General features: G+C 28.1%; 1 protein-coding gene across 1 annotated transcript in view; it reads left to right on the top strand.

The window, feature by feature from the left end:
- LOC129944173 (phospholipid-transporting ATPase ID) overlaps window positions 1-13,126 on the top strand; it is an 87,020-nt gene that overhangs the window by 23,021 nt on the left and 50,873 nt on the right. Inside the window, exon 2 of the mRNA XM_056053408.1 lies at window positions 2,754-3,200. Within this exon, the coding sequence (XP_055909383.1) occupies window positions 3,173-3,200 (28 nt within the window). The 5' untranslated portion in view covers window positions 2,754-3,172. The remainder of the gene's footprint in view (window positions 1-2,753; window positions 3,201-13,126) is intronic.

Below are 13,126 nucleotides of genomic sequence, written 5' to 3'. Positions count from 1 at the left end.
ATCAAATACAATTTTTTATACAAATAATAATGCAGAAAGGTGCAGAAAGGACTCTCAAAAAAATTGAGTGGGTGGTTTTTTTACCATAACAGTTAAAAAAAAAGATGAACATTTTGGTTAACATAACATATCTCACGAGCCAACAACGCTAGAGACTTGAATTAAAATTTAAATTATATGGTGTAACGTGATACCCAACTACATAGTTAATTTTTGGAAACAAAATCCAACTAAATTTTTTTTTAAATCCAAAAAATTAAAAAAAAATATTTGTCACTTCGAATATTTTACGAGCAAAACACGATATTGTCTCCAAAATAATTTTGTGAAACGAAGAATAAAATTTTTAAATCTGGTGAAATTTGGAGACAAATCGAATTGACAGTTTTTTTTATAAAAAATAAAAAACCTTTAAAAAAACATTACTAGAAGTTGGTAAAAATTGATTTGCGACTCAAATATCTATTCAAAAATTTTCGATTACGATTTGTAACAATTTTTTTTTCTTATAAGAAGTGCTGTTTTCAACATTCGGTAAAATTTTGAGAAATATCGTTTTGACAGTTTTTTTTTACAACAAATAAAAACCTCAAAAACAATACTGAAACTAAGTAAAAATTTACTTTCTACTCAAATACTTTTTTTAAAATTAAAGGTATTGGCGTCAAATTTATTTCAACTTTTAGAAAATAATGTTTTCGACAGTCGCTAAAATTTTTAATTTTCAATTTAAAATCTACAAAAAACATTACAATATTGACTTAAAAATGATTTCAAATGATTACGATAAATTTTCTTAGAAAAATCTAATCTGTATTTGTTCATAAAAGAAATAAAAAACTTTCAAAAAATGCTACTAAAATTAGTGAAAATTGGGTTTCGACTAAAAATCTAGTTGACAAAAAAAGATTTTGAAATCAAACTATTCCATCATATGTATGTACAATATTGTTAGTTATTTTAATTACATTGTAAAGAATAATTTAACCGACTACGTTTTTAACAAAACACGAAAACCTACAAACCTTTAAGCAAGACTAATCGATAGACAAACTGGGAAGTGATCAGTGTGGTTCGCATCCCACCCTCATTTTATTGTGTATGTTTGTGGCCGATCTGATAAGAGTAAGGCTATTCTTTTGATTTAACGTTGGAAAAGTCAATACAGCAGAGGTAAGGTGGTTTTTGCAATTCGTTTTATTTTTCAATTTGTTGTCAGTGGTTGAGAAGCTTTCTCTGAATCCTGCTTGCTCTAATGGTTAATGGTCATTCATTTTATGATAAGCTTCTGTAAATCTTTGTATGTATTTGTATTAATTTATTAGTTTTATAGCAATAGCACAATATAACGAATGTACCTTCCTTTTTAAAAGTTACTAGCTTATCAAAATTCAATAAACTGACTTGATACTTAAAAATCATTGATCCAGTAGTTTTTATTGCAGTACAACGCCCCTACTGAAAATGTAGCAAAAATGTAATATGTTTAAAATAAAAGTACGTATACGCCCTAGTGTGTCAATATTATGTAGCACCTGTATTGGAACTATTAAAATTAATCAAATCCGTATTTACGGAATTTGAAAAACACAGTACATACATAAGGAATGCTCACTAATTTTGTAATGAACCAAAAACAAAACAAAAATGATTTTTATTCGACTTCAAAATGTCGAAAATAATTTCTCAGTTATATAGAGATTATTGTGCCTATGAATATAAGAAAATCAAGTTGAATATTGAAATCTATATCTATTACAAATTATTGAAAAACGCTGATTACTCGAAGATGTGCATGCACACTCTCAAACCCACATAACACCTTTTTTAAATTGATTGCAATTAAAATTAGCAAAGCAAATGAGCTTCAATTATAAACAGGTCAGCATTTTATTTGAGTTTGAATTAATTACCTTCTGAATGAATTTATTATTTAATCTACAAATAGACTACTGGACATAAAATGTATGTATGTACGTACACCTGCGTCGTCTCTTCTTACCAACATATATTTTTGTTTGATACCTTGTTAGACATTCCTCAAACAATAATATTATTTATCAGTCTAATTAGAATGTTATTGTGATCGTAAATTTAAGAGATTTATAGGAAGTGTTTTATTTTTATTGATCCATGTAAATAATTTTGAATTTGCAAGATAACATTACATTTAATTATATATGTAATTTTTTGAGTCTAAGAATTATGCAATAATTGCTAATATATGTACTTGTGTTTTATTAACCATATTAAGAAGCATACAACACACCGTTGTCTATGGTAACTTTTCCGATTACTCGATTCTATTTTTCAGCATGTATGCTTAACTCACCTATCTAACCTTTCAAAACTTATGAATATCTTATGATATTATTATTTTTGACTTGGAGTTTGTAAGTAAGGAAGCTAATAACAACACATTGGTCTTTAGGACTGAGTTTTTTTAACATTCAGTTATTTTACATAGATAATGAATAAGCCAATATGTACATAGTTTTGAATATATGTACATTGTAAGTAAAATATTGAAGAATTTAATTTCAGTTCTAAAATAGAACTAGATTGCAATATCGAATTAAAAAGTTATGTAGTGTCAGTTAGAATAGTTATATATTATGATTTCATTAGTCAAAAAATCATTACCATTTTTGGCTAATAGTTTAGAAAAACGTATTCAAAATGTTTTAATATTTAAAATCTTGACAATGTATGATAACATTTTAAAATTCTTTTTTTTTATTTTTTATTTCCAGATCACTTCAGTGTGTTTATAAGTTTTTCATGGAGTACTTATCACTTACACACTGGAAATCGTCAATCAATCTTAAACGAATGCCTCCACCACTTAAGCCACGACCCCCTGGATTATTTATTCAACAATCAAAATGTATTTGAAACAATATGTGTTTAAGTCAAATAGAAAATGTGGATATTATATTATAACTAAAACAAATAGCAACGGATAATTAATTAATGTTCTCTTATGAATGTTATCATATTTTATTTTGTGTATATGAAATTGGTTTCAAAGAAACTGTTGATTTAATTAATTATTCATAAACGCTAATATCTACATACATATATGTATACAACATTAACTAAATATTATTTTACATAAGGATAACCAAAATAAACTTATAAAGGATATTTCTATAGAAGCTTGGATATCACAATGCCACCTAAGGTGGCAGTTCAAAGCGGTAAGTGCCTTTGTTAATTTATGTTATTATTGTCTGTATGCATACAACAGTATAGTATATCCATATTATGATTAATAAGTATTTTTACTTTTCAACGAAAATGGTTAATGCAAGTTTTCTTAAGGCCATAAGAAGTCTGGTATCTTTTGTAGAATATTAATATAACAAATATTATCTCTTATATGTGGTAACTATATACCTTCGGAAAAAAGTGAACACGAAATTTAAATAAGACCTTGTACCACGATTATGGTATGGAAATAAAAATGTTTGAGATCCTTAATCTACATCTACAATAATATTATAAAGAGAAATGATTTGTATTTTTGTATGTAACGAATAAACTCAAAAAGTACTGGACCGATTTTAATAATTCTTTATGCATTATAAAGCCACATTATCACTGAGTACCATAAGCTATATTTAGTAATAGATTGCTATAGAAATCTTTTGAAATTCCTATTAAAAGCAACCGAAGGTGTACAAAAATTAGCCATAAAATGCCTTTCATCGCATACGCTGCGAAGAGTGTTAATGATAGGACAAACATATGTTAGACAATATTATAGAATGTATCAATATCTACAAAAAACTTCGTGAGACCATATATCTAACTATTGTAGTTACGTCACTATAACTCCTTTTTTACATTTAACAAATTGATAGAAATACCGATCAAAATCAGACCGTGTTATCCATACCATTTATACATTTTTATCCAAATAAATAATATAATATTCAAGACTGTCTCAATACCTGATAATTACTTTTTGAATTATTGAAATCTATTCAAAAGATATCATTAAATTAAAATAAAAATACATGTTTTTTAACACATTTTTATGCTTCACTTAAAAAGTTCTTTTCAGAACTACTTAGTTTTAGTATTAGGAATCAGACTTTTTCATAATATTTGTCAAAATTGTTTTCATAACTATCTTTTTGAACTTGAATAATGTTTTTTTTATTATTATTTTTATTAGTTATTAGTTTATTCTTAATTTCTCTTATTTAAAAGAAATATTCTTCATAGCAATATGCCTTGAAGAAGATGGTCGCAATTATCTAAGCATAGTTCCCAAGCGAGATTAGCAAAAGTTCGTCGGATTGGAGAGTCTTCTTCTGAAAATTCAGATCGTCTGGAAAGTATGAGAGCGTCCACGGGAATCTAGCACTGAACGCTCGCAGCGGCTCCTGACACAGCGAGATTGACAACGGTCATTAACAGCTAGGACGCGTAGTAGAATTCTACCCGTGCAAAGCCGGGACGGGCCGCTAGTTTTATATATACAGTTCTGTTCACTTGATTAGACGCACACATTACTTTTTACATAAATTTGATTTTTTATAAGTGTGTGCAAGAATTATCAAGCAATTGCATTATTTAGAAAGCTTATTAAGTTCTCAACAAAAAAATACCAAAAAATGGTATTTTTTCTCTTTTTTGTAAATGCTGTAAGAAAAAGTGAAGTTTTTTTTTGTTCACATGATTAGACGCGCCTGTAAAATGGTAGTAAAAATAAAACACAGACTTTTTGATTTACTTGTTTCTCATTTATTTTTTTTGTATGTTTCTTTTATGTTTTTAGTACTTTGTAGAACAACCATGTTTTAAAATCACATCAAAAATTCTTTTTTTTAGTGAATCGTACAATTTTTCTAAATACTTTAAGGAAATCTTGACCAAATCAAACGCCCCATAGTACGAAATGGCTCCCCAAACCATTACTCCTCCTTGCCTCGAATGGTGACTTGTCAGAAACTTTTCCTCTTTTCTTACATCATGGAAATAGTAGTTATACCCATCAGGGCCATCCAAATTAATTTTTTTTCATCTGAAAAAACGACATTTCACCAATTCAGCACCCTTCTATGCTCGGTATCCCACGTCATGTGAAGGCGTGCGAATTCCAACCGCTGTTCTTTTCGTACGGCGTTTAGTGGAGGTTTTTTTTTAAGTTTTTTAATTTCAGATGGTCTGCAATCAAAATAGCTCGCCGAATAGTGGATATGCTTGCAGTTATCCTTGCTTTTTCCTTTATTTTGCTGGTGGAGGCAGCTGAATTTGACGCAATTCTTATAAGTTTTCTTTTGTCCTAAGGAGTTAAAGCGGTTTTTGTCCGTCCCTTGTAATTCGTTCCATATGAAGCACTGTTTTTTATGTAATTCCTTATAACATGGTCACTTCGACCTATTTTTTTGGCAATACATCTCATGGCAAACCCTTCGGATTGGAACGCGTCAATTTTTCCTTTTTCTTCCGCGGTTAAAACTTTTTTTCCCCATTTTTGATTAAAAAAAATATTAAATGCTCTTAAATGCTTAAACTTTGAAGCGAACTCAAATCCACGTACTATATCGCGACCAAATAAATAGTTTAAAGCGTGCGTCTAATCATGTGAACAAACAAATAACTTCACTTTTCATTACAGCATATACAAAAAAGAGAACAAATATCCGTTATCTTCCACTCACCTACCATTTTTTTGTGTTTTTTTTGTTGAGAACTTAATAAGCTTTCTAAAAAATGCAATTGCTTGATAATTCTTGCACACACTTATAAAAAAATTAAATTTATGTAAAAAAATATATGTGCGTCTAATCAAGTGAACAGAACTGTATGTGAATATTGCTTAACACAATTTTCTCGATGGCTATTGTTTCAATTCGTTTGCAGAAAGTTCTTTAGATATAAAATATTATATAAGATTCGAAATTAATTTTTTTTTTTCCAAAAATTCAAAAGTTTGTAGGTTTTCGTGTTCGTTTAAAAAAGTTGTCGGTTGAATTATTCTTAAAAAATTAAAATTAATAACAATATTTTTTATATCAAGAAGCAGTTTAGCTTGAAAGTCTAGTTTTGTGGAATAGATTTTTATTGGAAAACAAATGTTTACAAATGAATAGATGAATGAAATTAATTTGAGAGATGTCAAGAACCGAACATCAATTTTTACCAAATTTTACTACTATTTTTTGTAGATTTTAACGGACTGTTGGATTTTTATAAAAAGAAACTATTGAATATCGAAAACAATATTTACTGTGAAATAAAAGAAAAAGTTTGAAAACAATATTTTTAATTTTTTGAAAAGCTATTTGAGTCAGAAGTAAAATTTTACCAAGTTTTAGTATTGTTTTTTTTTTTTGTTAGGTTTTTGTTTGTAAAAAAAACTGTCAATTCGATTTTTCTCAAAATTGTACTGAATGTTGAAAACAATATTTTTTAAAAAATAAAATCAGCTTAAAGTCAATATCTCAATGTTTTGAAAAGATTTTTGAGTCGAAAATCATTTTTTACCAACTTTTATTAATTTTTTTTTTCAGGTTTTATTTTTTGTAAAAAAAAATGTCCATTCGATTTTCTAAAAATTGTTCTTAATGATAAAAACAATTTTTATTACAAGATAAAATTAGTTTGAAGCCCTAATCTCAAATTTTTGAAAAGATATTTTAATCGAAAATCAATTTTTACTAACTTTTGTTAAATTTTCTTTTACGTTTATATTTTTTGTAAAAAAAACTGTCAATTCAATTTTTCTCAAAATTTTACTGAATGTTGACAACAACATTTTTTTAAAAGACAAAATTAACTAAAAGCCAATATCTCAAAGTTTTGAACAGATTTTTGAGTCGAAAATCATTTTTCAACATTCATTAAAATTTGAAGAAAAAAAAACAACATTCAGTTTTGTTCATATGAATTAAAATCTAAAAAAAAACAGTACGCAAAATTACTAAAAATTCATATTTGATTCTCGATATCACGTGAGTAAATGAAGGTATTAGCTTCAAAATGATTTGTTTCTATGCTAAATTTTATATCTATGTAAATTAATGGCTAACGAAATTTCAAATCTGTATTTTTTTTATAAAAAAAAAAACAAAAACTTTAAAGTAGTATTCACATGAACGCGACCAACGATTGACGAATGAATTGCAAAATGTGTGGTTATATACGTTTGAAGACATATTTCCACACAAATTCTTAACAAAACGATAGCAACATAGTTTCTATTTGATTTATGATGCATACTTTTACTTTTTAATATCATATATTTATAAAATTAATTAAACAAATTTATTCTACACGAAAAAAATTGTACTTGATACGAACTGTCAAACTTTATTCGTGTTCCACATTATCCACACTCACAACGAATAAAATAATGACGCGTACTTAACCTAAAAAATCATTCTTGTTTTAGTTATGTGGTGAATGGTGTTTGGCTGTGGCTCCTTGTCAAACTTCATTCGGAACGAATTAAAAACTGTCATGTGAAAGAAATGTCAAAATTGACGAATATTCGTTCATTCGTTGGTCGTGCTCATGTGAATAGTGCTTAAAAAAGTGATTATTGTGGGTCGGATCCCAGTTTTTTTTTAATTCGCGACAATTAGAAACTCCGAGTATATGTGTGTTTCTTTCGTACAAAATTTAAAACTCGTGATTTTAATCAAACATAATATTATGATGGCAGAGAAGTCGAAAATGTGAGTCTCCCGATTCGTCAGTCTGTCTGTCTGTCCTCACCCCTATAGCCCAAACCATTTGGTCGATTGTGTTCAAACTTGAAAATTAAGATTTTAAATCGATTTCGCTGTATTTTTCTTCTGGGTTGGGCCTCATCTGGCTTGAACAAAAAACAAGAAAATCTCTGCACTGATTATTGTCTTTGACTTATCATTCGTTGGTCCGAAATCATAAGTTTATATTTTTGGTTTGTAAGTTCAGAAAAAACGCTCAATAAAAAAGGCTGCTTATGCAAAACAAAGAACCATATTTAATCTTGTTTAAGAAAAAAAGTTATTTGGCCCTCAAAAAAAAATATTTTTAAAAGTTTAAGTACTCTGTGAAGATACACTTCTTAAAAAGTAATGAGAATCGCCCTTGGAAAACGTTTGTCCAACATTTTTAACTTTCCATAGGAAGTTATTGTAATGGGCCCGATTTGTAGAAAGGTGTCTGTGCGTGCGTGTGTACGAACGTTCATACGTTTTTTTCATCGGCCATAGCTCAAGAACCAGAAGAGTTATCGACTTCAAATAAATTTTGTTATACAGACAATAAGACAGAAAGATGCAGAAAGGGCTCTCAAGATAATTGAGAGGATGTTTTTTTTACCATAGCCGTTTAAAAAATGTGAACATTTTGGTTAACCCTAAATATCTTGAATTAATTTTTTATTATATATTGTAACGTGAAACCAAACAAATATATTTTTGGAAAAAATAATAATAATAATTGTCTGCAACGAAAAATGAAATTTTTAACATTTAAACAAAAAAACAATAATAAAAGTTGGTAAAAATTGATTATCGACTCAAATATTTTTTCAAAATTTTGAGATATTGGCTTAAAACTACTTTTATCTTTTGAAAAATATTGTTGTCAACATGCAGTAAAATTTTGAGAAAAATCGAATTGACAGTTTTTTTTTACAAAAAATAAAAAACTAACAAAAAAACAATACTAAAATAAAAATTTACTTTCGACTCAAATAGCTTTTTAAAAATTAAAAATGTTGTCTTTAAGCTTTTTTTATTTCACAGAATATATTGTTATCGATATTCAGTTGTTTTTTTTTTTATAAAAATCCAACAGTACGTTTTTTCATAAAAAAATAAAATCTACAAGAAATAGTACGCATATTTTGTAAAAATTGATGTTCGGTTCGTAATGTCTCTAAAATTAATTTCATTCATCCAATTTGTAAAAAATTAAAAAAATTGGTAAAAATTTTGTTTTCGACTCAAACTCTATTTAACAAAACTGGATTTACAAACTAAACTATTTCTTTATATAAAAAATATTGTTGGTAATTTTGAAATTTTTAAGAATAATTCAACTGACAACTTTTTTAACCCAACACGAACCTATAAACTTTTAAGAAAGACAAATCAACAGACGCGATGGGAAGTTATTAGTGTGGGTCGCATCCCACCCTCTTTTTTAACTTCCCATCGGAAGTTATTGTAGTGGGTCCGAATTGTCAAATTGAAAATTTTGACATTTCTCGACGTTTCAAGGTCAATAGAGTCGAAATAAAAGATTTTTAGAAAGATGTCTATGCGTGCGTGTGTACGTACGTTCGTACGTCCGTACGTTCGAGACGTTTTTTTCGTCCTCCATAGCTCAAGAACCAGAAGGCTCTCAAGAAAATTGCGTGGGTGCTTTCGTACCATAGCAGTTTAAAAAAAAGGTGAAAATTTTGGCTAACCCTAAATACCAAATACCGTACGAGCCAAAAATGCTAGAGACTTGAATTAAATTTTGTATAATATATTGTAACGTGATACCAAACAGGTATATTTTTTGAAAACAATCAATATAACGGTTTTTATTATATATCAATAAAACTGAAAAAAAAAATTGTCACCTCCAAAATTTTACGACTGAAATATGATATCATCTGTAAAACAATTTTGTACAACGAAGAATAATGTTTTTGACATCTGATAAAATTTTGAGAAAAATGTAATTGATAGTTTTTTTTATTAAAATAAAAATCTAAAAAGAACATTACTCAAAGTTCGTAAAAATTGAATATCGATTCAAATATCTTTTCAAAAACTTGAAATTTAGGCTTCAGACTTATTTTATCTTATAAGAAATATTGTTTCCAACATTTTGAAAAATGTTGAGAAAAATCGAATTGACAGTTTTTTTACAAAAAATAAAAACCTAAAAAAAGTGTATAAAAGTTGGTAAAAATTGATTTTCGACTCAAATATCTTTTGAAAACTTTGAGATATTGGCTTTAATTTACTTTTACCTTTCAAAATATATTGTTGTCAACATTCGGTAAAAATTTTGAAAAATATCGAATTGACAGTTTTTTTACAAAAAAATTAACAAAAGTTGGTAAAAAATGATTTTTGACTCAATAACTATTTTTTTCTTATCAAAAATATTGTGTTCAACATTTGAGAAAAATCGAATTTACAGTTTTTTTGCAAAAAATAAAAACCCAAAAAAAATGTATAAAAGTTGGTAAAAATTGATTTTCGACTCAAATATCTCTTCAAAAATTTAAAATATTGGCTTCAAACTAATTTTATCTTATAAAAAATATTGTTTTCAATATTTGGTAAATTTTTTAAAAAATTTGAATTGACAGTTTTCTTACAAAAAAAAACAATACTTAAACTTAGTAAAAATTTACTTTCGGCTCAAATAGCGTTTCAAAAATTAAAAATGTTGGCTTCAAACTTATTTTATTTCACAGAAAATATTGTTTTCAATATTCAGTATTTTTTATATAAAAATCCAACAGTCCGTTTTTTCATAAAAAATAAAATCTACAAAAAATAGTAGCGAATTTGGTAAAAATTGATACGAGTACATATAGACAAACTTTTAAGCAAGGCAAATCGACATACGTGATGGGAAGTTATCAGTGTGGGTCGCATCCCAGCCTCTTTTTTATTTATATATTTCGAAATCTAAAAAAAAAAATTGGGTGGCAAAACAGTCCGTTGAGATCTAGAGCCTAGTGACTCTCAACCATTTCTGTGTGCGAGTACTGTCTTCAGGGATGAAAGCGACCTACAGTTTTAAGCCGAATCCGAACGGTGAATTTGAGAAAGCACTTTTCTTGATAAGAATTACCCCTAGAGGATTTGTCAATTTCTCGCAAGAGGCAGTTCCAGTGAAAAAACTCTAGATGGCATAGGCAGGGATCGAACCCATGACCTCTGGCATGACAGTCCATCCATCACGCGACGGCTACCGCCCATTCGAAATTTGCAACTCTAAAAAAATAAAATTTCCTATACAGAACAAAACATTTGATTTACGTAGAAAATTGAACAAAGTTTTGGTTTTTCTCATATTTCGAAAATACAATAATTATATAAGGAAAGTTATGAGGGTGTCAATACAAATTATAAAGTTAATACAACTGTTAATTGGAAAAATTCGGAATGTGACATATCTTTAAGTACCTATACCCTTCAATTAAGTAAAAGCCCTATACGACTTCTCTGAATTATACTTGGTCAGCTATTTTATATTTCCTTGCAAAAAAACATCAACCCCCTTTTTTTTAACACATACAATTCTTTTTTAATTTAAGGAAAAAAAACTTGAAAGGTATTAGACTCTCAATGACCACAAAAAAATACAATTTCTTGTTTCCTTAAGCTATTTGACCCATAATCCTTATTTATTTTACTCAAACACTAAAAGAACAGGAAATGAGGCCATCATAACATGAAAGTCTGCCCTAATTTCGTATAATAAATTATCTCAAACGTAATTTTGGCGCAGTAATTTTAACCGACAAGAATACAAAAATTATTTTATTTGTCCAGCAACAGAACCCCAATGAATCTTTTAAATACAAAGCTTAAATGTTGACATCTAACTTACTACTTGTAAGACTCATACATTGTAAAAATATAGTAAATCTAGGGGATTTCCATTTAAAAATAATGAAATTATGTAGATTGCTTTGTAATATCCTGTTTTATTTGTTTTAATCAAATTCCTCAAACAAAAAAAACTTTTAAATGATATGTGAAAAGAATTAAGAACATTTCAAGATATATATTTTAAAGCAATGATATCATCTACTGTTAGATTCTTTTATACATTCTAAGTACATTTGTACATTTTATTTAAATGCATTTAATGGAATACTGAATACTATGCACACGCAATGAACTTTATAAAAAGTAATTGGACTCATGTAACTATTTATAACATACTATATGTAGTTTTACATTCATATTCATAGTTTTAATTTATACACACTTGTATGTTCATACATATGTATGTACAGTTCTGTTCACTTGATTAGACACACACATTTTCTTTTACATAAATTTGATTTTTTTTATTATTGTGTGCAAGAATTATCAAGCAATAATTGTATTTTTAAGAAAGCTTATTAAGTTCTTAACAAAAAAACAGCAACAAATCGTATGTGAGAGGAAGATAAAGGATATTTTGTCTTTTTCTTGTATATGGTGTAAGAAAAAGTGCAGTTTTTTTTGTTCACATGATTAGACGCACACTTTAAATTATTTAATTGGTCGCGATCTAGTACGTGGATTTGAGTTCACTTCAAAGTTTAAGCATTTAAGAGCATTTACAATTATTTTTAATCAAAATAGGGAAATAAAAGTTTTAACCGCGGAAGAAAAAGGAAAAATTGACGCGCTCCATTCCGAAGGATTTGCCCTGAGAAGTATTGCCGAAAAAATAGGCCGAAGTGACCATGTTATAAAAGATTTCATAAAAAACAGTTCTTCATATGGAACGAATTACAAGGGACGGACAAAACCCGCTTTTTGAGCGCAGACCATCTGAAATTAAAAAAACTTAAAAAAACACCACTAAACGCGCGCCGTACGAAAAGAATTGCGGTTGGAATCCGGACGCTTTCACATGACGTGGGATATCGACCTTGGAAGTGTGCTCCATTCGGCAAATGTCGTTTTTTCAGATGAAAAAAAAAAAATTGGATGGCGCTGGTGGGTACAACTACTATTTCCATGATGTAAATAAAGAGGAAACATTTCTGGCCTGTGAAGAGCTCTTTTTCGCCATCAAAGAAGCCTGGAAGAAGATTTAATTAAAGTATGAAGAAGAATTCTACGATTCATTAAAAAACAGGATTTTTGATGTGATTTTAAAACATGGTGGTTCTACAAAGTACTAAAAAGTTAAAAGAAACATAAAAAAAAATAAGAAAAGAGTCAATCAAAAAGTCTGCGCTTCATTTTTACTACTATTTTACAGATGCGTCTAATCATGTGAACAAAAGAAAACTGTACTTTTTCTTACAGCATAGACAAGAAAGAGTCAAAATATCCGTTATCTTCCACTCACTCACCATTTGTTGGTGTTTTTTGTTGAGAACTTAATAAGCTTTCTAAAAAATGCAATTGCTTGATAATTCTTGCACACAATTATAAAA

Source organism: Eupeodes corollae, chromosome 2, assembly GCF_945859685.1.
Source record: "Eupeodes corollae chromosome 2, idEupCoro1.1, whole genome shotgun sequence".
NCBI classification, from domain to species: domain Eukaryota; kingdom Metazoa; phylum Arthropoda; class Insecta; order Diptera; family Syrphidae; genus Eupeodes; species Eupeodes corollae.
Note: the sequence above shows the minus strand (reverse complement) of the source record. Positions and strands in the feature narration are given on the sequence as shown.